At 46.3% G+C, this 26,462-nt stretch overlaps 1 protein-coding gene across 1 annotated transcript in view; it reads left to right on the top strand.

Annotated features, from left to right (window-relative positions):
* LOC145359474 (multiple C2 and transmembrane domain-containing protein 2-like) overlaps positions 1 to 26,462 on the top strand; it is a 473,933-nt gene that overhangs the window by 430,364 nt on the left and 17,107 nt on the right. The window contains exons 21-22 of the mRNA XM_080214042.1: positions 13,148 to 13,257; positions 25,919 to 26,016. Coding sequence (XP_080070168.1) covers positions 13,148 to 13,257; positions 25,919 to 26,016 — 208 coding nt within the window. The remainder of the gene's footprint in view (positions 1 to 13,147; positions 13,258 to 25,918; positions 26,017 to 26,462) is intronic.

The following is a 26,462-nucleotide window of genomic DNA, read 5'->3' as shown; positions in this document are numbered from 1 at the left end:
ATGAATTTGCTCAGGGCAATACATTGTCGTCCAGTGTTCAGTGCCCTTTTTTTTAAAGGGCTACCGTCATAGAAACTAGAAGAAGGGGTAGGCCATTCGGCCCTTCGGGGCTGTTATGCGCCACTCGTTTTGATCACGGCTGATCATCAAATTCAATATCCTGATCCCCCACTTCCCCCTATATCCCTTGCTACCTTTAGCCCAAGAGCTATATCTAATTTCTTCTTGAAATCAGACAACATTTTGGCCTCAACTACATCCTTTGGTGGTGGATTCCACACATTCGCACCCACTGGGTGAAGAAATTTCTCCTCACCTCAGTCCTAAAAGGTTTACCCCTTATCCTCAAACTATGACCCTGAGTCCTAGGCTCTCCCACCATTGGGAACATTCTTTTTGAATCCACCCTGTTTAACCCTGTTAGAATTTTATAAGTTTCTATGAGATCCCCTTTCACTCTTCTAAATTCCAGCGAATCCAATCCGAGTCACCTTAGTCTCTTCTCATATGACAGATCTACCATCCCAGGAATCAGCCTGGTAAATCTTTGCTGTATTCCTTCTATTGAAAGGATATCCTTCCTCAGATATGGACACCAAAACTGCACACAATATTCCAGATGTGGCCTCACCAATGTCCTGCACAGTTGCAGCTAAACATCCCTATCCCTATACTCATATCCGCTCACTATGAAGGCCAGTATATCATTTGCCTTCTTTACTGCCTGCTGAGCATGCGTGCTTACTGCCGGCAATTGATGCACGAGGACGCCAAGGTCTCGTTGAGTATCCACCTCTCTCAACTTTCACCCATTCAAGTAATAATCTGTCTTCCTATTATTGCCACCAAAGTGGATAACTGCACATTTATCCACATTAGACTGCATCTGCCATGCACACGACCACACACTCAGCCTGTCGAAATCACGCTGCAGCATCTCTGCATTCTCCTCACAGCTCACCCTCCCACCCAACATTGTGTTATCTGCAGATTTGGAGATAATACATTCAGTTCCCTCTTTCAAATCATTAATATATAACGTGAACAGTTGGGGTCCTAGCACAGATACCTGTGGAATGCCACTAGTCACTGACTGCCAATCAGAAGAAGATCCTTTTATGCCAACTCTTTGCTCCCTATCTGTTAACCAGTTTTCTACCCATCTCAAGACATTACCTACAATCCCGTGTGCTTTAACTTTATACAATAGACTGTTATGAAATCCTTGATAATAGACTCTAGCAACTTCCCCAGTATCAATGTTAGGCTCAGTGGTCCACAGTTCTCTGTTTTCTCTCTACCTCCCTTTTTGAATAGTGGGCTTATATTAGCTACTTTCCAATCTGTAGGAACTATTCCAGAGTCTAAGGAATTTTGCAAAATATCCACCAATGGATCTATTATTCCTAGGACCACTTCCTTAAGTATTCTGGGATGAAGAGTCTCAGGACCTGGAGATTTATCCACCTTCAATCCCAGCAATTTTCCCAAAACCATTCCTTTACTAATGCTGATTTCCTTCAGCTTCTCACTAAAACACGTTTCTCTCAGCACTTCTGGTACATTATTCACGTCTTCCTTTGTGAAGACTGAAGCAAAGTACAACTTTAATTCCTCAGCCATTTCTTTATTCCCCGTTATGAATTTTCTACTTTTCCCTTCTTAATCAATCCCTTGGTCCTCCTTTGCTGAATTTAAACAGCTCCCAGTCCTCAGGCCTATTGTTTTTTCTTGCCAATTTGTATGCTTCTTCCTTGAATCTGATTCTATCCCTAATTTCCCTTGTAAGCCAAGGTTTGGCCTCAATTCCCTTCCAACTCTTGAGCCAAACAGGAATAAACAACTTCTGGAGTTTACCTATTTGTTCTTTAAGAACTTGCCATTGCCTGTCAGTAATTTCCTTTCAGTAATGTTTCTCAGTCCATCATGGCCAATTCATGTCTCAAACCATCATTCCTTAATTGAGATTCAGAACCCTAGTCTCAGAATCAGCCACACCTTTATCCACCTTGACAAAGAATTCTTCCATTTTATGGTCACTCGTCCCCAAGGGTTCTCTCACAACTAGATTGCCAAGTAATCAAACTGGCCTCATGCCACATGGCTGACCTTCCCAGTTGGGAATGGACACTAACTATTGCTTTGCCAGAGTTGTCAATGTCCCAACAATCAAGAGAAGTGTTAGACCATAAGACATAGGAGCAGAATTAGGCTACACGGTTCATCGAGTCTGCACCACCATTCAATCATGACTGATATTTTTCTCATCCCCATTCTCCTGCCTTTTCCCCATAACCTCTGATCCCCTTATTAATCAAGAACCTATCTATCTCTGTCTTAAAGACACTCAATGACCTGGCCTCCAAAGTCTTCTGCGGCAAAGAGTTCCACATACTCACCATCTCTGGCTGAAGAAATTCCTCCCTATCTCTGTTTTAAAGGATCGTCCCTTTAGCCTGAGGTTGTGCCCTCTGGTTCTGGTGATCAGATTTACAGAGTGACACAAAGGGGGCTATTCCCCCGGAGTGTTGGGAAGCCAGAATTATTTTGGGATATTTTTGCTGAAGAAAACGCTTGGCAGTGTTTGCTTTCAATTGAAAGCGCTGTGGAACAAGAAATACATTTCCCATATAACACAGCTCCAACTCAGTAAGTTGTGAGATCGCAGTCTGCAGGGTCTGATGTCACTAAAAGTGTCTGAAGGAGTTAGATCGGTAGAACAATACTGAATGATGAATCATGAATTTAAAGCTGTGGTGTGTAGAAGTTTCTTCTCGCAGAAGGGGGGTGAATCTCTGGAAAAAAAAATTGAAGTTAAAAGTTTATTTATTAATCACAAGTAGGCTTACATTAACACCGCAATGAAATCACAGTGAAAATCCTCAAAGGAAGCAGGATCATTAGAAGTGTTTAAAATGGAAGTGGATAAATATTTGATAGATCGAGGAATAGAGGGCTGTGGGAAAATGGCACAAAGGAGGAGTGAGGTCAGCATAGATCAGCCATAATCATAGTGAATGGAGAGGCAGGTTTGGAGCGTTTGGTGGCTAACACCTGCTTCTGTTTCTTGTGTTCTTGTGAATCAAATCAGCCTCTTTAAATGTATCTGTTTAGATAAAGTTTAAAGTTTATTTATTAGCATCACAAGTAGGCTTGCTGCAATGAAGTTACTGTGAAAATCCTCTAGTCGCCACAGTCTGGCTCCTGTTTGGGTACACTGACGGAGAATTTTGCATGGCCATTGCACCTAATCAACACATCTTTAGGACTGTGGGAAGAAACCGGAGCCCATGCAGACGCGGGGAGAACTCCACACAGTCAATGACCCAAGCTGGGAATTGAACTCAGGCTCCTGGCGCTGTGAGGCAGCAGTGTTAGCCACTGTGCCAGTGAGGAAGACCTTGTCCTGGGTTTAAAACTGCTTATCCATGTGATCCATGGTAACGTATCTCTTTTATCCCTATTGATCTGATGGACATGTTAGCATTATCTTGTTATTGTGAATCAGTGTGCATGAGTCTTGTAGCAAAGATGGTAATTGTAATCTAATTCGGCTGGTGAACAGGCCACCTCATCTTCAAAATAGAGATAATTTAGCAGTGGTTCTTTGTTTCTTTTCTCTAAACTTTCCTATTAATTTTCTCTCCCTCCTGAAGCTTTTGTTGTCTCCTTGCTGGGATGTGGTACATTGGCTGTTCTCAACCATGATGTGGAAATGCCGGCGTTGGACTGGGGTAAATCAGAAAGAAGTCCCACAATACCAGCTTAAAGTCCAACAGCTTGTTGGACTTTAAGCTGGTACTGTGGGATTTCTTTCTATTCTCAACCAGTCAGTACCTTGTCCAAACAGCCATACTTCCGTGAGCCAAGGGACTGAGTGGTGACAGATTATTGTTCACACAGAGAAGATCATAAATCCTGATCCTAGTCTCACCAGATGAGCTCAGACCTGCTTCCGTAGCAGGGATTCTTGGCAGGAGATGCGTGGCTTCTTCCCAATTTCAGGGAACTTAAGCCAACTATCAGAGCAAGCCATCTCTGCTGTCCTGTGTGAGCACACTGAGCTGACTCCGGTTTGGATCTTCCTATACTGGAGGAGTGCTGCACTGTAGGAGGGGCCATCTTTCAGAGGAGATGTTAACCCAAAGCTCCATCTACCTGGCACAGTGGTTAGCATTGTTGCCTCACAGCACCAGGGACCCGGGTTCAATGTCGACCTTGGGTTACTGTCTGTGTGAAGTTTGCACGTTCTTCCCATGTCAGTAGGGCTTCCTCCGGTTGCTTCCCGCAGCTCAAAGACCTGCGGATTAGGCTGATTGGCTATCCTAAATTGTCCCTCAATGTCCGGGGGATTAGCAGGGTAAATAAGTGAGATTATAGGGAAAGGGCCTGGGTGGGATTGTCGAAGCATACTCGATGGGCTGAATGATCTCCTTCCACACTGTAGGGATTGTATGAAATGGATGTAAAAGATCCGTGGCACTTCAGAGGTGATAGGAATCTAGAACTCACTGCCAGAAAGGGTGGTAGAGGCAAGAACCCTCACAGCATTTAAAAAGCATTTAGATGAGTACTTGAAATACTCAGCATACAAGGCTAAGGGCCAAGTCTTTAAACATTGGCTGAAAATAGATTGATTATTGATGGCCAGCACAGATATGATGGGCTGAAGGGCCTCTTCCTATGCTATAAAGTTCTATGACTATGACAGACAATTTTAAAGAAGACTTTAAAGACATGTTTCCAGTGTCCTGGACAAAAATAATCTCTTTGTCAAAATGATGAGGAAAAACAGATTATCTCCTTGCTATCACATTACTGTTTGTGGGATCTTGCATGTGCACCTATTGGCTCCTATATTCCCTATATTACAAAAGGGTTTACACTTCAGAAATACTTCATTGGCAGCAAAACACATCGAGACATCCAGTGTTATCTAAATGTGCCTTCCTTTATCTTTTTAATATTCTATTCATTGCCATAAGTGAGCCATTTGGGCAGTATTTTCTTTTTTGGTTGTCTCCATTGTGTGGCCAAATATCAGAGTGATTGGCTTGAAACCTAAGAAAATCCTCACCGTTTGGGCAAGTTGTCTCAGTAAATGGTTCTCACGACACTCTTTGGAGGAAGACCACTGGGGGACTCCCAGTGTCCTGGTCAACATACATCCCTTACTCAACACCTAAAATGGTTGAGCTGGTCATTATTACATTGCTATTGGTGGGAGCTTGCTGTGTACACATTTCCTACATTGCAACAACAACTGCACTTCAGAAATTCTTCATTTGCTGTAAAGCACTTTGGGAAGCCCAGAGGTCAACAAAACCATTGCATAAACACACGTCTTTCTATTAAAATTAACATTTCAGCTTTTAATGCTTCTGAACTTTGTTCCTTTTGACCCTGCAATCCAAAGTAACCCAACAGTGCATCTTCATAGAACCATAGAATCCCTACGGTGCAGAATGAGGCCATCCAGCACAGCCAGTCTGCACCAACTCTCCGAAGGTTTATATAAAGTTTTAAAGCTTATTCATTAGTATCACAAGTAGGCTTACATTAACATAAATCTGTTAGCGTTCCTTGAGGAGGTAACAAGGAACTTACAGAAAGGAGAACCAGTGGACATGATTCATTTCGATTTCCAAGAGGCCTTTGACAAGGTGCCACATAGGAGACTGTTGTGTTAATAGTGAGACCCTGGCATGGATAGAGGATTGGCTGACTGGCAGAAGGTAGAGAGTTGGGATAAAGGAGTCTTTTTCAGGATGGCAGCCAGTGACTAATGGTGTGCCACAGGGGTCAGGGCTGGGACCACAACTTTTCACAATATACATGAACGATTTGGAAGAAGGAACTGAAGACACTGATGCTAAGTTTGCAGATGATACAAAGATATGTAGAGGGACAGGTAGTATTGAGGAAGCGGGGAGGGGGGGACTGCAGAAGGACTTGGACAGGTTGGGAGAGTGGGCAAAAAGGTGGCAGATGGAATACAATTTGACAAAGTGTGAGGTTATGCACTTTGGAAGGATGAATGGAGACATAGACTATTTTCTAAATGCGGAAATGCTTAGGAAATCAGAAACACAAAGGGACTTAGGACCCCTTGTTGAAGATTCTCTTAAGGCTAACGTGCAGGTTCAGTCGACAGGAATGCAAATGCACTGTTAGCATTCACATTGAGAAGGGATGTACTTCTGAGGCTGTATAAGACTCTGGTCAGATCCCATTTGGAGTGTTGTGAGCAGTTTTGGGCCCCGTATCTGAGGAAGGATGTGCTGCCCGTGAAAAGGGCCCTGAAGAAAGGGTCAAGAATGATCCCTGGAATGAAGAGCTTGTCGTATGAGGAATGGTTGAGGACTCTTGGTCTGTGCCCGTTGGAATTTAGAAGGATGAGGGGGGGCCTTATTGAAACTTACAGGATACTGCGAGGCCTGGGTAGACTGGACGTGGAGACGATGTTTCCACTGGTAGGAAAAACTAGAACCAGAGGGCTCAACCTCAGGCTAAAGATTCGATCCTTTAAAACAGAGATGAGGAGGAACTTTTTCAGCCAGAGAGTGGCGAATCTGTGGAACTCTTTGCTGCAGAAGGCAGTGGAGGCCAGGTCACTGAGTGTCTTTAAATCAGAGATATATAGGTTCTTGATTAATAAGGGGATCAGGGGTTATGGGGAAAAGGCAGGAAAATGGGGATGAGAAAAATATCAGCCATGATTGAATAACGGAACAGACCCGATGGACCAAGTGGCCTAATTTTGCTCCTACATCTTATGATAACACTGCAATGTAGTTAATGTGAAAATCCCCTAGTCGCCACACTCTGACACCTGTTCGGGTAAAACAGAAAGAAATCCCACAACACCAGTTTAAAGTCCAAATAGGTTTAAATAGCAAAAGCCACAAGCTTTCTGGACAGCCTGTCCCTTCATCAGGTGGCTGGGAGTTCTGTTTCAGTTCTTTTGCTACAAATAAACCTGTTTGGACTTTAAACTGGTGTTGTGGGATTTCTTTCTGTTTTACCTCAGTCCAACGCCGACATCTCCACACCATGATTACCTGTTCGAGTACACAGACGGAGAATTTAACATGGCCAAAGGGCATGGCACCCAGGCCCTCCCCTCCACCCTATCCCAAAATCCCATGAATTTACCATGACTCATCCACTTAAACTGCACATCTTTGGACTGTGGGAGGAAATCCACACAGACATGGGGAGAACATGCAACTCCCACACAGATAGTAACCCAAGTCCAGAACCGAACCCTGCCACTGTATTAGCCGCCATGCTGCCCACCCCAACCTGGAGTTGAGACCAAATTGTTAAATAACCGCTCTATGTTCCCATATCCTAATCATTAGAACTTTATTTAGTGCACGAGTCCTTTAAGAACGAACTTCTGAAACATAGATGGTTCCTGAACTTGCGCAATGCTACAGAGCTTACCTGTTGCGCAGTCCAATGAGATCATATTAGTTCAATAAACTATCCGATAAGGGGCTTGTGCACACATCAAAACTCATCAGAAAATGATAGAGTGGTATATTGTCACAAGAATTTAATCTGATCTGACAACAATCCTGAGTTTGCACATCATTATTGTGTTTTTCGCTTTTGCCTATATTAATCTTGGAATACATTATTGAGCAGTAATTAATTATTGCTTACTTTATTGACAAATAGAAAGAAGGCTCCTTTCTCGTAACGATAATGTGTTTAGTACATTCTGCTTAGCCCTGTCCCAGGTGCATTGTCGGGTACTACGCAAGGGTGATAATGAGGATGTGAACATGTTATCTGATGTATTTCCCTGGGGTCACTGGGATTTCAAACAGAAGAAATGATTATTATGATTCTTTCATTGGAAAATGCATACATTAATACAGAATGATTAAAGTTTGATTATGCCATGTCACTCTGGGTTTTTAATTAAGAAAATTCCAGTTTTTTTATGTGAAATAGGTGGGTTTTTTTTTCTTTTCAGGCCATTCTCATTGTGCTCATTGTATGAAAGAGGATTAATTCTGCATCACCACGCCGGCTGGACTGTGGTTCCAGTTACACTTTGATAAAATCAGCTCGCTTGAAAAGTGCTTGTTTTCGAGCAGCTGTTGGGACATGAAAGATTGAACGGAAGAGGATTGTTCGCTGTTCAAGAGATGCAGAGAGATCCAAGTTGGAAGACCGGACTCGCTAATCAGAGGAGAAAGGGATCCCTCAGTAACTCGCTCTGCCAGGTTGCATTCCTTTGGTGACACTCTTGTTCATTCTACAGCACAACAGTTACGGGTGTCTTTGTTTCTAGACCACGCAGAACATTTGACTTGCAATCTACCAGATGCGTGGAGGAGAACAATATTGGACTTGGGCTGAGCTGACATTCAGCTGAAATGGCAAACCGAAACCCCTTTGTCCTTCATGACAATCGTAAAAAAATCTCTTAGCATTCTTCAGAAAGTTTATCCCTGCTTCCCCAGCCAATACTTACCTCTCAACCAACATCAGTCAAACTAATTATTTGCTCATCATCTTACTTTGTTTGACTTGAACGTCAACATTTCCGTTCGCACTCATGACAGTCCTGCCACGGATAAAACCGGAGAATCCCGCTCAATATGTCTGAAGAGCTCCATTTGCCTTTTTTAGACGATCATTTAAAGTTCTTGCTCTTGTTCATAGAATCCGCACAGTGCAGGAGGAGGCCATTCTGCCCATTGCATCAGCACCGAATCTCGGACAGATGATTCCACCCAAGCCCCTTTCCCACAACCCCACATATTTACCCCGCTAATCCTTCTAAATCAACGCACCTTGGAACAATTTAGCACGGTCAATCCGCCTAACCTGCACATCTTTGGATTGTGGGAGGAAACCGGATCACCCGGAGGAAAAACACGGAGGAAGTACAGACTCCACGCAGACCGTGACCCAAGGCTGGAATTGAACCTGGGACCCTGGCACTGTGAGGCAGCAGTGCTAACTAACCAGTGTGCCACAGTGCCGCCCTTCTGGCCTCAAGTTCTTCTGACCTCATTCTTCTTTAGTCACTTCCTCCACCCAACTTACTTCTAAGAACTTTCTGATGCCCCATTTAAATCCGATTAGATTCTTGTGCCAATATACCAGTCTATGATGCTTTGGTGAGTTTTGATGTGTGCTAATTAGTTCTGCATTTCCTATATTACAGTAGTGACTGCATTTCAAAGAGCTTCTGGCTGTACTGCTTTTTGGGACATCCTATGCTTGTGAAAAGTGCTACACAAATGCAAGTCCTTACTTCTTCCTTGTGCTCTTCATCTCTTCATCTCTTCTTTATTCTCTCTTTCTTAATGACTGGGATTTTGAAATGTAGTGCATCAGAAAGAAGAGTAAGCTGTCTTGAGAAAATAGCCAACAAAGTATGGAATGAGGCTGGAAAAACAAGATCAAGACCTCTCAAGTAATTATCAAATGGATACTAATGAAGTTCTTCAGACAGGTTGGGCAGGATTCTCCGGTCTCGCCTGTGGCAGGACTGGTGTAAGCGAGAATGGAAAATCTGGCATTGTCTCCAAGACTCCATTGGCTTTCAGTGGCAGCAGGAAATCAAAGCCGCAAACCAGGATGGAAGATTCTGGCCACCTTCTGGAGAGAATGTACGATGGGAGTGTTAATCTCCACCGAATGGACTAACGGAAGAGCAATAGACCGACAGTGAAGGAAGCAGTTGGACAACATTAATGAATCATAGAATCCTACAGTGCAGAAGAAGGCCATTTGGCCCATCGGGTCTACACCAACCACATTCCCACAAAGCCTGATCCCCATAACTGCGTGCATTTATCCTAGCTAATCCCCCCTGACACTCAGGGCAATTTAGCATGGTCAATCGACCTAACCTGCACATCTTTGGAATGTGGGAGGAAACCCATACAGACACAGGAAGAACGTGCAAACTCCACACAGTGACCCAAGTTGGGAATCGAACCCATGTCCCTGTGAAGTAGCAGTGCTAACCACTGTGTCACCGTCTGGCTTAACCAGGCCTCCAACAAGAAGGTCATCCATTACTGGCAGAAGAAAGTATAGATGGAGTCAGTGGGTGAGAGGCTGGTTTGCAAGATGGACTGGGCTTCGTTCACAACCATTTGTAGTTTCTTGCAGTGTTGGTCAGAGCAGGAGCCATACCAAGCTGTGATACATCGGGAAAGAATGCTTTTTCTATGATGCATCTGTAAAAATCAGTGAACGTTGTAGCAGACATGCTGAATTTCCTTAGCCTCCTGAGGAAGTAAAGGTGCTGGTGGGTTTTCTTAACCATAGTGTCAAGAATTCGTTTTCAGAACTGCATGGTTATTGGTCAGAGAGAACATTTGAGGAGTAATTTAGTTGTTTGGGAAGACTTCCCACAGTCGTGGTTGACAGGATTTCTTTGGCTCTGTCCTTGATTGTTCATAAGGGCTTCGTGGCTGTTGACATCAATCTTGAGCTGAGTGAGACACAACCAAGCCGCCATATTTTGCTCACTTCTGACATGAGGGAATCCTCTGGATCATTGCTCAAGCTGTGAATTGGATAATGTCGAATTTGAGACCTCTAAGATTTTATGCACCAGCCGATCCAAACCCACCCATTTATTTGGGAGTAAAAATCCCCCCCTACTGCTTCCAGTTAGATTTTGTTTCCCAATACTGCAAAGGGTGCTGAGTCTTTACTACTGTATTTAACTATTGTATACTGGACACAACATGGCATGGTGGCACAGTGGTTAGCACTGCTGCCTCACAGCGCTAGAGACTGAGGTTCAATTCCAGCCTTGGGTGACTGTCTGTGTGGAGTTTGCACATTCTTCCCATGTCTGTGTGGGTTTCCTCTGGGTGCTCCGCTTCCCTCCTACGGTCTAAGGATGTGTAGGTTAGGTTGATTGGCCAAGCTAAATTGTCCCTTGGTGTCAGAGGGATTAACAAAGAGAATCCTGTTGGATCCTATCCCTGTAACTCCAATGCGTGAAGTTACTGGGATAGGGTCTGAATGGGACTGTCATCGGTGCAGGTTCCAGGGATCGAATGGCCTCCTTCTGAACTGTAGTGATTCTGTGATGTTGTCCTCCCTCAAACGGGGAGCAAGAGAGGGTCTGGCCTTGGAGATCTCTCCCCCTTCTCCCTCCCTTGGCCCGGTTTTTCAGCACTTTTGGCATTGCCTATACAAGTTGTTGATATTGCCTGCTCCATTTAATTCAAAGCAGCTTCCTTGGCATGTAATTCCCACTATTTACATTGTGTAATTCATATAACTTAAGAGTCAAAGAATTACTCTGAATTGTCAGATGTAGGATGCATTCCAGTGCTGTAACCTAGAATTTCTTATAAATACAATAGAGGGAAAAACTGTTGTTAAAACAAGATTATACTTAGCATTTTATGGTCCCTGTGTCAAAATAAATAAGCACACAGTGGGAAATGGAGGCCAGCAGTATCAATAGTTATGGCGCTAATTAGCCACAGCAGCGAGCAAAAACATTATAATTTTAGTACAAAATCCTGTAAGGCTGATGGTTAGGGTCTGAATTACATCTTTATAGGCTGCTCCTTGGAGTGTTTCTCTAATGGAAATATACTCAATCCTTGTCATAATGATACTTACAAATCAATAATTATGTAAAGCAAAGTGAGTTCATCTGGGAAAAGAGCAGAATGGTTGCAGCAAAGTAAAAGCAAAATATTGCGGATACTGGAAAGCAGAAATCGAACCAGAAAGTGCTGGAAACACTCAGCAGAGCTGGCTGCATGTGTAGAGAGAGCGCATAAGAACCTAAGAAATAGGAGCAAGAGTAGGCCATCTAGCCCCTCGAGCCTGCCCCGCCATTCAATAAGATCATGGCCGAACTGAAGTGGATCAGTTCCACTTACCCGCCTGTTCCCCGTAACCCTTAATTCCCTTATCGATCAGAAATCTATCTACCCCCGTGACTTAAACATATTCAATGAGGTAATGGGTGGGATTTGCCGGCTGTTCCTGCCATTGGGATCTTCCGTTACCAGTGGTTTCCCCGCCCCCTCCTTGCGTTGACAGTGGCGGGACCAGAAGACCCTGCTGCTGGCCAGTCATGCCACCACCCCCCCACCCCCCCAATCCCAACCCTCCACTGCTCCAAAACATGCCACATTGGAAATTATCACCCAATGTTCCGCATTGGATGTGACCTCTTTGGAACTGTGATTTGATTTGGTTTGATTGATTTGATTTATTATTGTCACATGTATTAGTGTATAGTGAAAAGTACTGTTTCTTGTGTGCTAAACAGACAAGGCATACCGTTCATAGAGAAGGAAACAGGTGCAGAGTGCAGTGTTACAGTCATAGTTAGCGTGTACAGAAAGATCAACTTAATGCAAGGTAAATCCATTCAAAAGTCTGACGGCAGCAAGGAAAAGCTGTTCTTGAGCCCGTCGGTACGCGACCTCAGACTTTTGTATCTTTTTCCCGATGAGAGAAGGTGAAAAAGAGAATGTTCGGTTCTGATAAAGAGTCATATTTGGCTCATTTTGGGCACAATTTTACTGCCCGTTCACGTCACGATTCCGCTGCAGCGAAGACGGAGAATTTGGCGACAAGCCAAATCTCCGTTCACCACAGCCGGATGGGAAAATCCTGCTGGCGTGATCAGTCAGAAAATTCCGGTCCTTAACATTTTTTCTAACTCCACAGACCTGTGGGGTATTTCCAACACTTCCTGCTTTTAACATGGATGCAATGTCAGAAAGGATTATGCAATCTTCTCAGACTCCTGGCTTTATCAATTTAGTAAGAAGTCTCACAACACCAGGTTAAAGTCCAATGGGTTTATTTGGTAGCAAACGCCACTAGCTTTCGGAGTGCTGCCCCTTCATTAAGTGAGTAGGAGTTCTGTTCGCAAACAAGGCACATAAAGACAAATTCAAATTACAGAATAATCAATTTATGCATTGTTTTAATCCTGTTAAATGTGTGGTTTGTTTAAGCAATGTATCCAGTTACGTGACAGCTCCTGTTAGTTGTTGGAGTCAAAGGAAAGTGTAACTTCAGAGAGTAAATATTTAAGATATTGGAACATGAGGCAGAGATCACATTGGTGTGAATTGAAACTTTAATTTTCCCTTTCCCTTTTGTTTTTTGAAACTTGCAGCACTTTCAACTGGTCTGTCCCGTTCCTTTCCAAACTCGCCTGTGCCGTGCTTGCTGTCTGCACGCTCGTGTTGTACTTTGCCTCACTGAGGTACCTCCTCCTGATCTGGGGTAAGAATTTTTCGTTATTCATGTGACGGTGGCTAGGGTAACACATAGTTCACAAGCATGTTAAATGCTGAAGCCACAGACAGAGGCGTTTAAACAAAGTACGTTAGATGATTCTGTCGGATTTATTTATTTCCTTATCCGTGATCAGCATGCTGGTACATAAAAGCTGTGTGTTTCCTTCTCACAGTGAGTGTCCCAAATAAATACTTCCAGCAGCTAGCCTTTTGTGAGGTTTAAAAAAGAAATAAAGGTTATTTATTGACACATATATTTTTAAAAATGCAAATTGGGTACACTACGGCCTCTCAGCGCCAGGGACCCGGATTCGATTGGTGACTGTGTGGAGTTTGCACATTCTTCCCTGCGTGGATTTCCTCTGGGTGCTCCGGTTTCCTCCCACCGTCCAAAGATGTGCAAGTTAAGTAAATTAGCCATGCTAAATTACCCCTTAATGTTCAAAGGTGTGTAGGTTAGGTGGATTGGCCAAGCTAAATTGCCCCTTAGTGTCCAAAGATGTGCGGATTGGATGGGTTGATGATGCTAAATTGCTCCTTTGTGTCCAAAGATGTGTAGGTTAGGTGGATTGGCCATGATCAAGGCACAGGATTATAGGGATAGGTTGGGGAAGGGGTGGTGGGGGTCTGGTGAGCCAAGGTAGAATGCTGTTTTGGAGTGTCGGTATAGACTCAGTGGCCTCTTTCTATACTGTAGGGTTTCTATGATTTCTATGGTCGTGTGGTCTCGCCCATTCAACACACAAACGCGCACACACACGTGGAGGGCTGGGCAGAGGGGAACGGGACTGAAAATCCCGCCAGCAGAAAGGGCCAGATTCTCTTTTGCAGCAGGCCTGTAGTTTCTTAGATGGAGATGATGCTTTAAAGTTGAAGTGAAAGTCTGGTAAACTGAAAGATCCTCAGTAATTTGCAAAGTTTCTGATCATCACATTTCCAGGAGGTTTGTTCTCAGGAGAAACTCAAAAGTCGGACCAAGTTGGGGAAGAGTTCTTCTCCCACTTTGGCAGTATTACCCTTTATTACTGTGGCTGTTTGGATGACTTGCAACTTGTTTAATGTTTTTCGGTGAAATTCTCTCTCTGCGAGCAGCTTTTGCTGATTTAAAAGCAGACGGGAGAAATGAGTCTCATCTTGTGACCTTTTGCAAGTTCAAAGTATACATCCTGTGTTGTGAATTTAACACCTTGAGAGTTCAAGACAGCCAGGATCTTTGTGTTTGGCTGACACATTCAATATGAAATTGTCTCTTTAAATTGGTTTCAAGAAAGGGGCATTGAAATAGCATCAGCCTGGAAGGTGCCTTTTGTTAACTGTAGAGACAGGAGAGTGGTTTTAATCCACAGAAGAAGTCAGCTGACCCTCGGGCAGCCATCTTTTTCAGCCTTTTGTTCAGATTTGGGAGTAGGAAGTATTGACCGAAAGTTCACAATTTGCTGGAACATGTCACTACTTTTAGTGACATGTTCCAGCTGTGTATCATGGGATTTGGAATAGTGCAATGTTACCCTTCCTGGTTGTGGGAGGGGTCACTGGCAATCTCTGTTGAATGGCTGTAATCTCTGAGTACTGTTCAGAACAAAGAAAAGTACAGCACAGGAACAGGCTCTTTGACCACCAACGCCCCCCCCCCCCCCCCCGCAAGCCTGCGCCAGCCATGATGTCTGCCTAAAACCGCATGCACTTACAGAATCCTTCCATTCCCATCCTATTCATGTACTTGTCTAGTTGCCCCCTAAATGTTGCTATCGTATCCGCTCCCACCACCTCTCCGGGCAGCGTGTTCCAGATGTTCACCACCCTCTGTATAAAAAAAACTTGCCTCGCACATCTCCCCTAAACTTTTCCCCACGCACCTCAGACCAACGTACTTGACTTTTCTGTCCTCGGAAAAGGGGGTGTCAGGATTTTGACCCGGTGACAACAAAGCAATGGCGACATAGTTCCAAGTCCAGGCAGTGTACAACTTAGAGAGGAACCTACAGACAGGGTGATCTCTTGTGCCCACTGCTCTCGTTCTCCCAGTTGGTAAAGATCAAGGATTTGGAAAGTGCCATTCATGGCGTGCTGCTGACGTTTATCCTTTAGATGATGCACACTGCACCCAGGATGGAATGGATTGCCAATCACGCAGCCAAATCTGAGTGTGAGGCGGAAATGTACCTCTCTCGCTCCGCAGTGTTGCTATATTCACTGTTTTCCTCGCTGTACTGGTTGCCAGTTGAGCTCTCTTGCACTGAAAAAAAACATGCACCAATTTCCATCCGTGTGATTTCAGTTCAGCGGCTCAAGCCTTGCTGTTTTAGTCTGAGTGCCCAGGCTGCTTTGTGCTGGATGCTACTGAGCTTCTTGAGTGTTGTTGGAGCTGCAAGTGGAGAGTACTCCATCACATTTCTGACTTGCACTTTGTGGAATGTGGACAGGCTTTGGGAATCAGGAGGTGAATTAGTGCAAAATTTCCAGCCTCTGACCTGCTGTTGTAGCCATAGAAATTTTGGAGCGGATCCAGTGATGTATCTTGTCAATAGTAACGTCCCTTGCCCCAACGCCCCACCCCCCCCACCACCTCCAAGCTGACACTCATGGAGGATTCAGTGATGGTAATACCATTGAATATCACTCGTGTGTAGTTATCATAGAAAGTCTAGACTGCAGCACAGTGCCCATCAAGCCTGCACCGATCTCCGACAGAGTATCTCCTCAGGCCCTCTTCCCCCACCCTATCCTTGTAACCCCGCACATTTAGCACGGTTAATCCCCCAAACCTACACACCTTTGGATTGTGGGAGGCAGCCGTAGCACCAGGAGGAAACCCACGCAGACACAGGGAGAAGCTGCAAACTCCACACAAACAGTCACCCAAGGCTGGAATCGAACCTGGCCCCTTGGAGCTGTGATACCCGCTCTTGGTGCAAATGATCATTACCTCGCACTTAATGTCTGGCATGAATGTTATTTGCCATTTATAAGCCCAGGACTGAATGTTGTCCAAGACTTTCTCCATGTGGACAGGTTATCTGAGGAGCTGTGAGTGGAATCGAACACTGTGCTATGTTTAGCGAACCTCTCCACTTCTGACCTCATGTTGGAGGGATTTCCTGCTGTGATCCCTGGGGCAGAAATGATAGATCACCAACAACACAAGCCTCTTCCTTTCTACTAGCTGTGACTCCAACTTGTGCTGATTCACCCCACCCTTCCACCTCCTATTCCCCTTGACTGAGATTTCAATCACTATCAAATGCTGCCTGGATGTTAAGGGCAATCAGTGGTCACAATCACCACAGCTCTAAAGTTCAGATATTTTTGCCGTGTTTAGATTCTCTTATAATGAGGTCAACAGCCAAGTGGCAGAACCCAAACTGAACATCAGTGACAGAGGCCTGGGTGATTAAGTGCTGCAGGATGGCACTTTCATCACTGACCTTAATCACTCTTGATGACTGAGAGTATACTATTTGGATGATAATTTGCCGATTGGATTTGTCCTTCTGTTTGTGGACAGGATAACTGAGTGATTTTCCACGTTGTCAGGTAGGTGCCAGTGTCGTTACAGCAGGGCTGGGTCAGCTTGGCTTGAGATGCAGCTGCAGTTTTTGGAGCATAAGTCTTCACAGTGTAGCAGCTGGGATGTTGTCAGGGCCTAAAGCCTTTGCTGCGTCCTTAACTGTTTCTTGACATCGTGCGGAGTGACTGGAATTGGCTGCAGACAGGCACCCCCTGATGCTGGGACCTCAGAGAGAGGCCAAGATGGATCAATCACTCCGTGCTTCTGGCTGAAAATGGTTAAGAACTGCTTCAGCCGTGTCATTTTACACTCACGTTCTTGGCTTTGCTGGCATCAACTTAATATTGGCGTGTTGATCTCAAATAACAGAGGATCAGGAGGAGGCCATTCAGGTTCTCAAGCCTCCTTTGTCATTAAATTAGATTGTGGGCAGAATTTTCCCAGAGGATGACAAAGTGTCAGATTCTGACTGAAAACGGGTGTGTTTCTCTCTCGAGACGCAGGCAGGTTTTCTCTCCCGATCTTCTGACTCTTTGTCAAAAAAAAGTGCAGTGTTTTGGGCCGTAATTAGGTAGGGACATGTTCAGTGCAACTTGTGGGCCGAAGGGCCTGTTTGTGCTGTAGTTTTTCTATGTTCTATGTAATTCCTGAGGGGCGAAGCCTAAACACAGAGAAGATCGTAGGTTAAAGTTAAAGATGCACCCCCTGCCACGGACATCGGGGCTCCCCATTTATTATCCCCCTCAGTTCTCCCCCTCAGTTGTCGCCCAGGTTCCTGGTTCTATCCACTGACCCCACTTACCTGCGGAAGATACCTGGAAGGTATGACGAGGTTTCATTTCTACATTTAAATTGATGATGATCAGGTAACTGGTAGCGAGCTTGATTACGTGGTCGAGTGGGAGGGATGGAGGGGTGTGAGATCACATTTTGAGATCTCCAGCCACAAACCCCATTATGACCCTCTCGGGAGAGTTAGTGGCCACAACTGGACTTGCACCTGCATCGGATGAGCCCAGAAAATCCCAGCCCCTGGATTTAACCTGCCTTGGTGATGCAACCCATTATTCCAGCAAAAGTTCATCAATCTCAGTTTTTACATTTTTAATTGACCCAGCTAAAAGAGAGTTTTGGGATATGATGAAGTACTTCCTGACATCATCCTTGGAGAACCTGGTTTGAGTGTTAAAGCTCTGTTCTCTTTGTAATCCATTGAACCAGCTGCCAAAACATAAACACATAGAAACCAGAAGCAGGAGTAGGCCATTTGGCCCTTCGAGCCTAATCCACCATTCATTTTGATCATGGCTGATCATCAAATTCAATATCCCACATTCCCCCCATATCCCTTGATCCCTTTACCCCCAAGAGTTGGTGTGGTTTGACTTCTCTTCAGATCATAGAATTTCTACAGTACAGAAGGAGGCCATTCAGCCCATCGAGTCTGCACTGACCACAATTCCACTCAGGCCCTATCACCATGCATTTACCATAGCTAGCGCCCTCCCCCTGACACTAAGGGGTAATTTAGCATGGCCAATCCCGCACATCTTTGGACTGTGGAAGGAAACTAGAGCACCTAGAGGAAACTCACACAGACATGGGGAGAATGTGCAAACTCCACATAGACAGTGACCCAAACCGGAATTTGAACTCGGGTCCCTGGAGCTGTGAGGCAGCAGTACTAACCATTATGTCGCCCCACCACACCTCTGCCCTTTCTGGGATATTGTTCTGCCAGTGCAACCCAATCTATGCCAAGAGCTAAGGGCATGGACTAACATTGTGAGGAATTACATTGGACAACTGGCAGTGTGTCACTCAGTGATGTGGCAGGTTGTTTTACCACAGTCAAAGGATGAACCTCATTATTAAAGAACTGATTTATTCATGGCGTTTGGAAACTGACAACTCTCATTCTTTCTGAGATTGACCCTTAAATCATATTCATAGCAAACTTTGACCTTTATTGGTGTGGGGAGTGGTGGAGTGACATTCACATTCTGTTTGGAGCTGGGGCACAATACCAGAGACAACAGTAGAGAGTCTTATTCTGCATCCAACCACACTATAACCTCCCATCCATTGACTCCATCGACACTTCCCACTGTCTCTGGAAAGCAGCCAGCATAATCAAGGACTCCACAAACCCTGGACGTTCCCTCTTCCACCTCTCCCGCTGGGAAAAAGATACAATAGTCTGAGATCACATACCACCTGACTCTAGAATTTGGCCATGCTAAATTCTTGCTAAATTGAGTAGATTGGGCCTGTACTCATTGGAGTTTAGAAGGCTGAGGGGTGATCTTATAGAGACATATAAGATAATGAAGGGGCTAGATAGGGTAGAGGCAGAGAGATTCTTTCCACTTAGAAAGGAAACCAGAACTAGAGGGCACAGCCTCAAAATAAGGGGGAGTCAGTTTAGAACAGAGTTGAGGAGGAACTTCTTCTCTCAGAGGGGAGTGAATCTTTGGAATTCTCTGCCCATTGAAGCAGTGGAGGCTACCTCGTTGAATATGTTTAAGTCACAGGTAGATAGATTTCTGATCAAGAAGGGAATTAAGGGCTATGGACAGCAGGCGGGTAAGTGGAACTGAACCACTTTCAGATCAGCCATGATCTTATTGAATGGCAGGGCAGGCTCGAGGAGCTAGGTGGCCTATTCCTGCTCCTATTTCTTATGTTCCCCTGAGTACCCGAGCAGGTCCCAGAATGTGACAAATAGGGGATTTTCACAGTAACTTCATTGCAGTGTTAATGTAAGCCTACTTGTGACACTAAAAAATAAACTTTAAGAACAGCTTCTTCCTTGCTGTAATCAGACTATTGAATGGACCTACCTTATATTAAGTTGATCTTTCTCTGCATCCTAGCTATGAATGTAACATTCTGCACTCTCTCCTTTCCTTCACCCCTGTGCACTCGATGAATGATATGCCTTGTCTGGATAGTGTGCAAGAAGTAATACTTTTCACTGTATCCCAATACATGTGACAATAATAAATCAAATCTAATATAGTGGATGGGAGAGTCCAGTAACATCCTTGTAGAGCTTCAAAATTCTCACATCAATAAACGTGCAAAAGTTACAGCCGGAATACTTATGGTATCTTTTGATTGAAAAATGCTGGTACTCAGAGTTCTGGTATTGAATTGTCCTTTCTCTCTTCAGTGTTGTTTTCTGCTGAGGTTACATAAACTCTTTATCTGACACCTTGGAAGACTTCTTCATTCAGTGACCTTGTTTCAAAGCCTTTCCCCTTTTTGAATAAGTTTACAAATGATGAGAATGCTTCCCTGGTGGGTCATGCACTGGCAAACCAGCATTTATTTAAAAAACCAAAGCAGAGTTGTTTGATATATACATCAGTATATTACACATGCACACACATTATCATTCCTCCTCAAAAATAAAATGTTCTGTGACTGCTGTTCAAATCGCAACGTATTTACAGCACAGAAAGAGATTTAACAGTCCATGCCAGTTCCAGTCCATCTAAGCATCTCCCCACCTTCATCATCTAACCCCATCACCATATATCCTTCTTTCTCATGTATCTCTCTACATTGCCCCTAAACGCGTCTATACTTGATTTGATTTATTATTGTCACATGTATTGATATGCAGTGTTTCTTGCGTGCTATGCAGACAAAGCATACCATTCATGGAGCACATAGGGGAGAATGAAAGGAGAGAGTGCAGAATGTAGTTTTACAGTCTAAGCTAGGGTGTAGAGAAAGATCAACTTAATACTATTTTGCCTCATCCACCCTTTCTGGTAACAGGTTGCAAGTTCTAATCACTCTCTAAAGAAAAACATTTCTCCTTAAGTGGACAAGTAACTGTCTCATACCAATGGCCCCTAGTTCTGTTTTCTTTTCTTACAAGTGTAAGCATCTTCTCTCTGTCCATTGTATAAAGCCTTTTAAATCATAATGAGCTCTCTCAGTCTTCTCTTTTCAAGAGGAAAGTACCCCCAGCCTGTTCAGTATTTCCTGGCGGATGTAACCTCTCGGCTTTGATATCATCCTAGTTTTTTTTTTGCACCTTCTTCAGTGCCGCTAACTCTTTTTCATTGTTATGGAGACCAGACTATTTCTGATTACTGAGAAGTTGTGGCACACAAATAGGCCATTTGGCCCAACTGGTTCACACTAATTTCTGGACTCAGACCTCCTCCTTACTTTCCTCAAATGAATCTGCCATCCATCAAATACCTCTTGTGCTAGCGAGTTTCACATTCTTACCATTCTTTGGATAAAGAGGTTTCCCCTGTATTCCCTGTTGGATCTCTCAGTGATGATTACATACGGATGGCCTTCAGTTATGTTCTTCCCCACAACAGGAATCATGGGGGGTGATTTTACGCCCACGTTCACCGTTAGCGCAAACAGGAACGTGCGCACAAAATCTCAGGAGAATCAGAAAACAAGATTGTTGCCGGTGAGATCTCCCAGAAAGAGGAGGGAGCTCATTTAAAACATTTTAGTAAATTCAAATGAGCTTCCCAGCTATACGTTGCCCCCACCTAAAGAATTCCCTCTCGCTGACGTGACACCGCATTGGCAGGGTTTACCACAGGTGTCTAAAAACTTGAAGCTGTCAAGAGGGAAGAATTGGGGGTGCAAAGGTGGATACAGCCCCCAAGGGGAGAGGGATATGCCCTGACACTGCACTGCCACCCTGGGAGTGGTGTTTTGGCAATGCCAACTTATCAGTGACACCCCGGTGGTGCCACTCTGGCGGATTCCCTGGGGAGTTGCAATGGGGTGACGGGGAGGTTACCACAGTGCTTTTACAGGGATTGCATTGGTGCCTGTGGTGGGGTCAGAATTCCTTGTATCAGGTGGGTGGGTGAGTGGGGGGGGAGGGGTGGTGCAGAGGTGCGGGAGAAGGAGTTCTCCATGGAGCTGGCAAAGTCCCTCCCCTACCTCTGTCATGGCGAAAACCTTTCCACCAGATTCTCTGCGTCCGCTCTCTCTCTGCGTCCGCTCTCTCTCTGCGTCCGCTCTCTCTCTGCGTCCGCTCTCTCTCTGCGTCCGCTCTCTCTCTGCGTCCGCTCTCTCTCTGCGTCCGCTCTCTCTCTGCGTCCGCTCTCTCTCTGCGTCCGCTCTCTCTCTGCGTCCGCTCTCTCTCTGCGTCCGCTCTCTCTCTGCGTCCGCTCTCTCTCTGCGTCCGCTCTCTCTCTGCGTCCGCTCTCTCGCTGCGTCCGCTCTCTCTCTGCGTCCGCTCTCTCGCTGCGTCCGCTCTCTCTCTGCGTCCGCTCTCTCTCTGCGTCCGCTCTCTCTCTGCGTCCGCTCTCTCTCTGCGTCCGCTCTCTCTCTGCGTCCGCTCTCTCGCTGCGTCCGCTCTCTCTCTGCGTCCGCTCTCTCTCTGCGTCCGCTCTCTCTCTGCGTCCGCTCTCTCTCTGCGTCCGCTCTCTCGCTGCGTCCGCTCTCTCGCTGCGTCCGCTCTCTCTCTGCGTCCGCTCTCTCTCTGCGTCCGCTCTCTCTCTGCGTCCGCTCTCTCTCTGCGTCCGCTCTCTCTCTGCGTCCGCTCTCTCGCTGCGTCCGCTCTCTCTCTGCGTCCGCTCTCTCGCTGCGTCCGCTCTCTCTCTGCGTCCGCTCTCTCGCTGCGTCCGCTCTCTCGCTGCGTCCGCTCTCTCTCTGCGTCCGCTCTCTCTCTGCGTCCGCTCTCTCTCTGCGTCCGCTCTCTCTCTGCGTCCGCTCTCTCTCTGCGCGTCCGCTCTCTCTCTGCGTCCGCTCTCTCTCTGCGTCCGCTCTCTCTCTGCGTCCGCTCTCTCGCTGCGTCCGCTCTCTCTCTGCGTCCGCTCTCTCTCTGCGTCCGCTCTCTCTCTGCGTCCGCTCTCTCGCTGCGTCCGCTCTCTCGCTGCGTCCGCTCTCTCTCTGCGTCCGCTCTCTCTCTGCGTCCGCTCTCTCGCTGCGTCCGCACTCTCTCTGCGTCCGCTCTCTCTCTGCGTCCGCTCTCTCGCTGCGTCCGCTCTCTCTCTGCGTCCGCTCTCTCTCTGCGTCCGCTCTCTCTCTGCGTCCGCTCTCTCTCTGCGTCCGCTCTCTCTCTGCGTCCGCTCTCTCTCTGCGTCCGCTCTGTCGCTGCGTCCGCTCTCTCTCTGCGTCCGCTCTCTCTCTGCGTCTGCTCTCTCTCTGCGTCCGCTCTCTCGCTGCGTCCGCTCTCTCGCTGCGTCCGCTCTCTCTCTGCGTCCGCTCTCTCTCTGCGTCCGCTCTCTCTCTGCGTCCGCTCTCTCTCTGCGTCCGCTCTCTCTCTGCGCGTCCGCTCTCTCTCTGCGTCCGCTCTCTCTCTGCGTCCGCTCTCTCTCTGCGTCCGCTCTCTCGCTGCGTCCGCTCTCTCGCTGCGTCCGCTCTCTCTCTGCGTCCGCTCTCTCTCTGCGTCCGCTCTCTCGCTGCGTCCGCACTCTCTCTGCGTCCGCTCTCTCTCTGCGTCCGCTCTCTCGCTGCGTCCGCTCTCTCTCTGCGTCCGCTCTCTCTCTGCGTCCGCTCTCTCTCTGCGTCCGCTCTCTCTCTGCGTCCGCTCTCTCTCTGCGTCCGCTCTCTCTCTGCGTCCGCTCTGTCGCTGCGTCCGCTCTCTCTCTGCGTCCGCTCTCTCTCTGCGTCTGCTCTCTCTCTGCGTCCGCTCTCTCTCTGCGTCCGCTCTCTCTCTGCGTCCGCTCTCTCTCTGCGTCTGCTCTCTCTCTGCGTCCGCTCTCTCTCTGCGTCCGCTCTCTCTCTGCGTCCGCTCTGTCGCTGCGTCCGCTCTCTCTCTGCGTCCGCTCTCTCTCTGCGTCTGCTCTCTCTCTGCGTCCGCTCTCTCTCTGCGTCCGCTCTCTCTCTGCGTCCGCTCTCTCTCTGCGTCCGCTCTCTCTCTGCGTCCGCTCTCTCTCTGCGTCCGCTCTCTCTCTGCGTCCGCTCTCTCTCTGCGTCCGCTCTCTCTCTGCGTCCGCTCTGTCGCTGCGTCCGCTCTCTCTCTGCGTCTGCTCTCTCTCTGCGTCCGCTCTCTCTCTGCGTCCGCTCTCTCTCTGCGTCCGCTCTCTCTCTGCGTCCGCTCTCTCTCTGCGTCCGCTCTCTCTCTGCGTCCGCTCTCTCTCTGCGTCCGCTCTCTCTCTGCGTCTGCTCTCTCTCTGCGTCCGCTCTCTCTCTGCGTCCGCTCTCTCTCTGCGTCCGCTCTCTCTCTGCGTCCGCTCTCTCTCTGCGTCCGCTCTCTCTCTGCGTCCGCTCTCTCTGCATTTGCACTCTCTGCATTTCAGAGGGTAGAAGCAGGATAGAACAACTAGTACAGGGATGGTGATGCATAGGGCTGGAACAAACTGTAAGCCATCTTGCAAACATTGTGGCTGTCCGTTAAAATGGGCAGGCAGTTTGGGTTTTCCATTTGGATTGCTGGTTGTTAAGTGGGACCACTGCACTGATACAATCCTTTTGTGATTAAGGTGGCCTTGGCTGGATAAGATTTTGTTTGTGAAGGTATTTGAACTATGTTATCATCCTGTGAAATTTGCACATAAATAGAGTGTGATTCTAGTCCAGTCAGTCACTGCGAGATCTCAGCGAATACGTAGGATCGTAGAAACCCTACAGTGCAGCAGGAGGCCATTCGAATCTGCATCAACAACAATCCCACCCAGGCCCTATCCCCGTAAGCCCACACATTTACCCTGCTAATCCCTCTAACCTACACATCCCGGGACAATAACGGGCAATTTAGCACGGCCAATCAACCTAGCCCACACATCTTTGGACTGTGGAAGGAAACCAGAGAAAACCCATGTGGACACAAGGAGAATGTGCAGGCTCCACAGCCGAGAATCGAACCCAGGTTCCTGGAGCTGTGAGGCAGCGGTGCTAACCACTGTACCACCGTGCCACCCGAATACATTACTTTGAAGGCTGTCATTATCAGGAAACATCATTCTTGACCCTACCACTGCAGCTTAATGCACATAAGGAGCAAACCTTTATATAGATTTTTAACACATTCAGAACGCAATGAAATTTGATCTTGCATTTCACATGAATTTGTCACTGCGCTAAGTGTCGCACTCACTGGGAAAGGAACACACTGTGAGCACTCAGGTCTCACACACACACGCAGGCAGAGGCTTGTTGCAGTAGTGAGACGGTCATAGCTTACAAACAAATACAAAGGGACATTGTCACACAGGAAGTCTGATCTTTTAGTACATTCCTTGTTTAAACCATTGAGACAGATGGGCTTTTAATCCGTCAGCAGATTAATAAAGTAATGTGATGAGGTGAAGCGATCGTTAAAGTAGAGTTCATTGGCACACACACTTGTACACAGCTGAAAATGAAAACTTAGCCTCCCAAAGTCCTTCATATCCTCCAAACAAGCCTGAAATAAACTCCCGACCCTTTTAACAATCAGGGCCATTGAAGTGTGTGGAAAAAGACCCACATGTTTTTATTCAGGCGTACATTGCAGTTACACTTGTGAAACTCTGAAACATAATTAAGTGTATTGCAAGGACGCATGCTCTTGGATACATAATGTTGATATTTTAATACTGAAATGTAAATCACCTCCTGCAGCCTCATCAGCTTTCAGTCTGACGAGACTCGAGGAGCGGGGGGGCGGGAGACGTGCCCGCTTACCTATTCGCGATTTGAGCAACTAACTCTTCGGCTTGTCGAGACTCGCTCAGATTCCAAAAGTATTAAAGTGAACGGCAGCGGTTTATTCTACGAAAATAAAATTTCAAAACATAAACCTCTTGCGCTCTTTCCGTGTGAAGGCAGCAGGACTGAACATGCCGGGGTCAGGAGGAGCCTCAAGCCCCTCCGAGTATTGTGGAGTGGCTCAGCACATTCTCACGAAATGTGCTGTTAATAAACTTCCATTTGAAATGCAGAGACCAAACACTAATCTTATCTTATGGGAGAGGTGAGGATTCTCCTGCTGTTGCTTTTGTAATGGGTTTTGCAATTGAAGAAAATGAGATTTTATATAAAGAGGGTATTTGTTAATGAACCCAGATGACAGAACAGAGAGTGGTAATAAGGTTGGGACATGAATGCAGGCACACATGTGTGGCTGCCACTCTATAATTGTTTTCTCACTAATTTTCACTTGCAAAACTGTTCCTTCTGTCTCAATGAATTTTTTTTTAAAATTAAATCCTGACAGGTATACACAAATTCACGAAGAAGCTCAGAAATCCGTACGCCATTGACAGTAACGAGGTGCTTAACTTCCTCTCCAGGATTCCATCGGATGTCCAGAAGGTGGGAGGTTTTTCTCACGCGCTCTTTGGGAACAGGTATCATTGGCAAGGCCAACATTTATTGCCACGCCCTGAACTGAAGGGCTTTGCGATGCGACTGAAGATTGGCCGGACTGGGTAAAGATGCCTAGTTTCCTTCCCTCGAGGACATCACTGGACTTGTTGGCTTTTGCGACTGTCCTCAGATCTTTGGATATTCATTTGAGAGGCGGGATTTGGGAAATTTCTTGACTCAACCCTCGGGGGGAAATGCCTTCAAAGGCGGTATTTCCCGGGGATAGTATTAACGGGACTGTGACCTGTCACTGCCTGAAGAATCAATTCACAGGCGGCCCCTTATGAATGACGGTTGCCACGGCAACTGGTCAGAAGGCCTGGCTCAGTGCTTTGGGAGGTCATCCTAGTTACAATAAACCCCGATAAAACAGAAGGTAGCCCTCAATTCCT

This window comes from Carcharhinus amblyrhynchos, chromosome 28 (assembly GCF_965287045.1).
Source record: "Carcharhinus amblyrhynchos chromosome 28, sCarAmb.v2.hapA, whole genome shotgun sequence".
In the NCBI taxonomy this organism is placed as follows: domain Eukaryota; kingdom Metazoa; phylum Chordata; class Chondrichthyes; order Carcharhiniformes; family Carcharhinidae; genus Carcharhinus; species Carcharhinus amblyrhynchos.
This window is presented reverse-complemented; position numbering and strand designations above follow the sequence as displayed.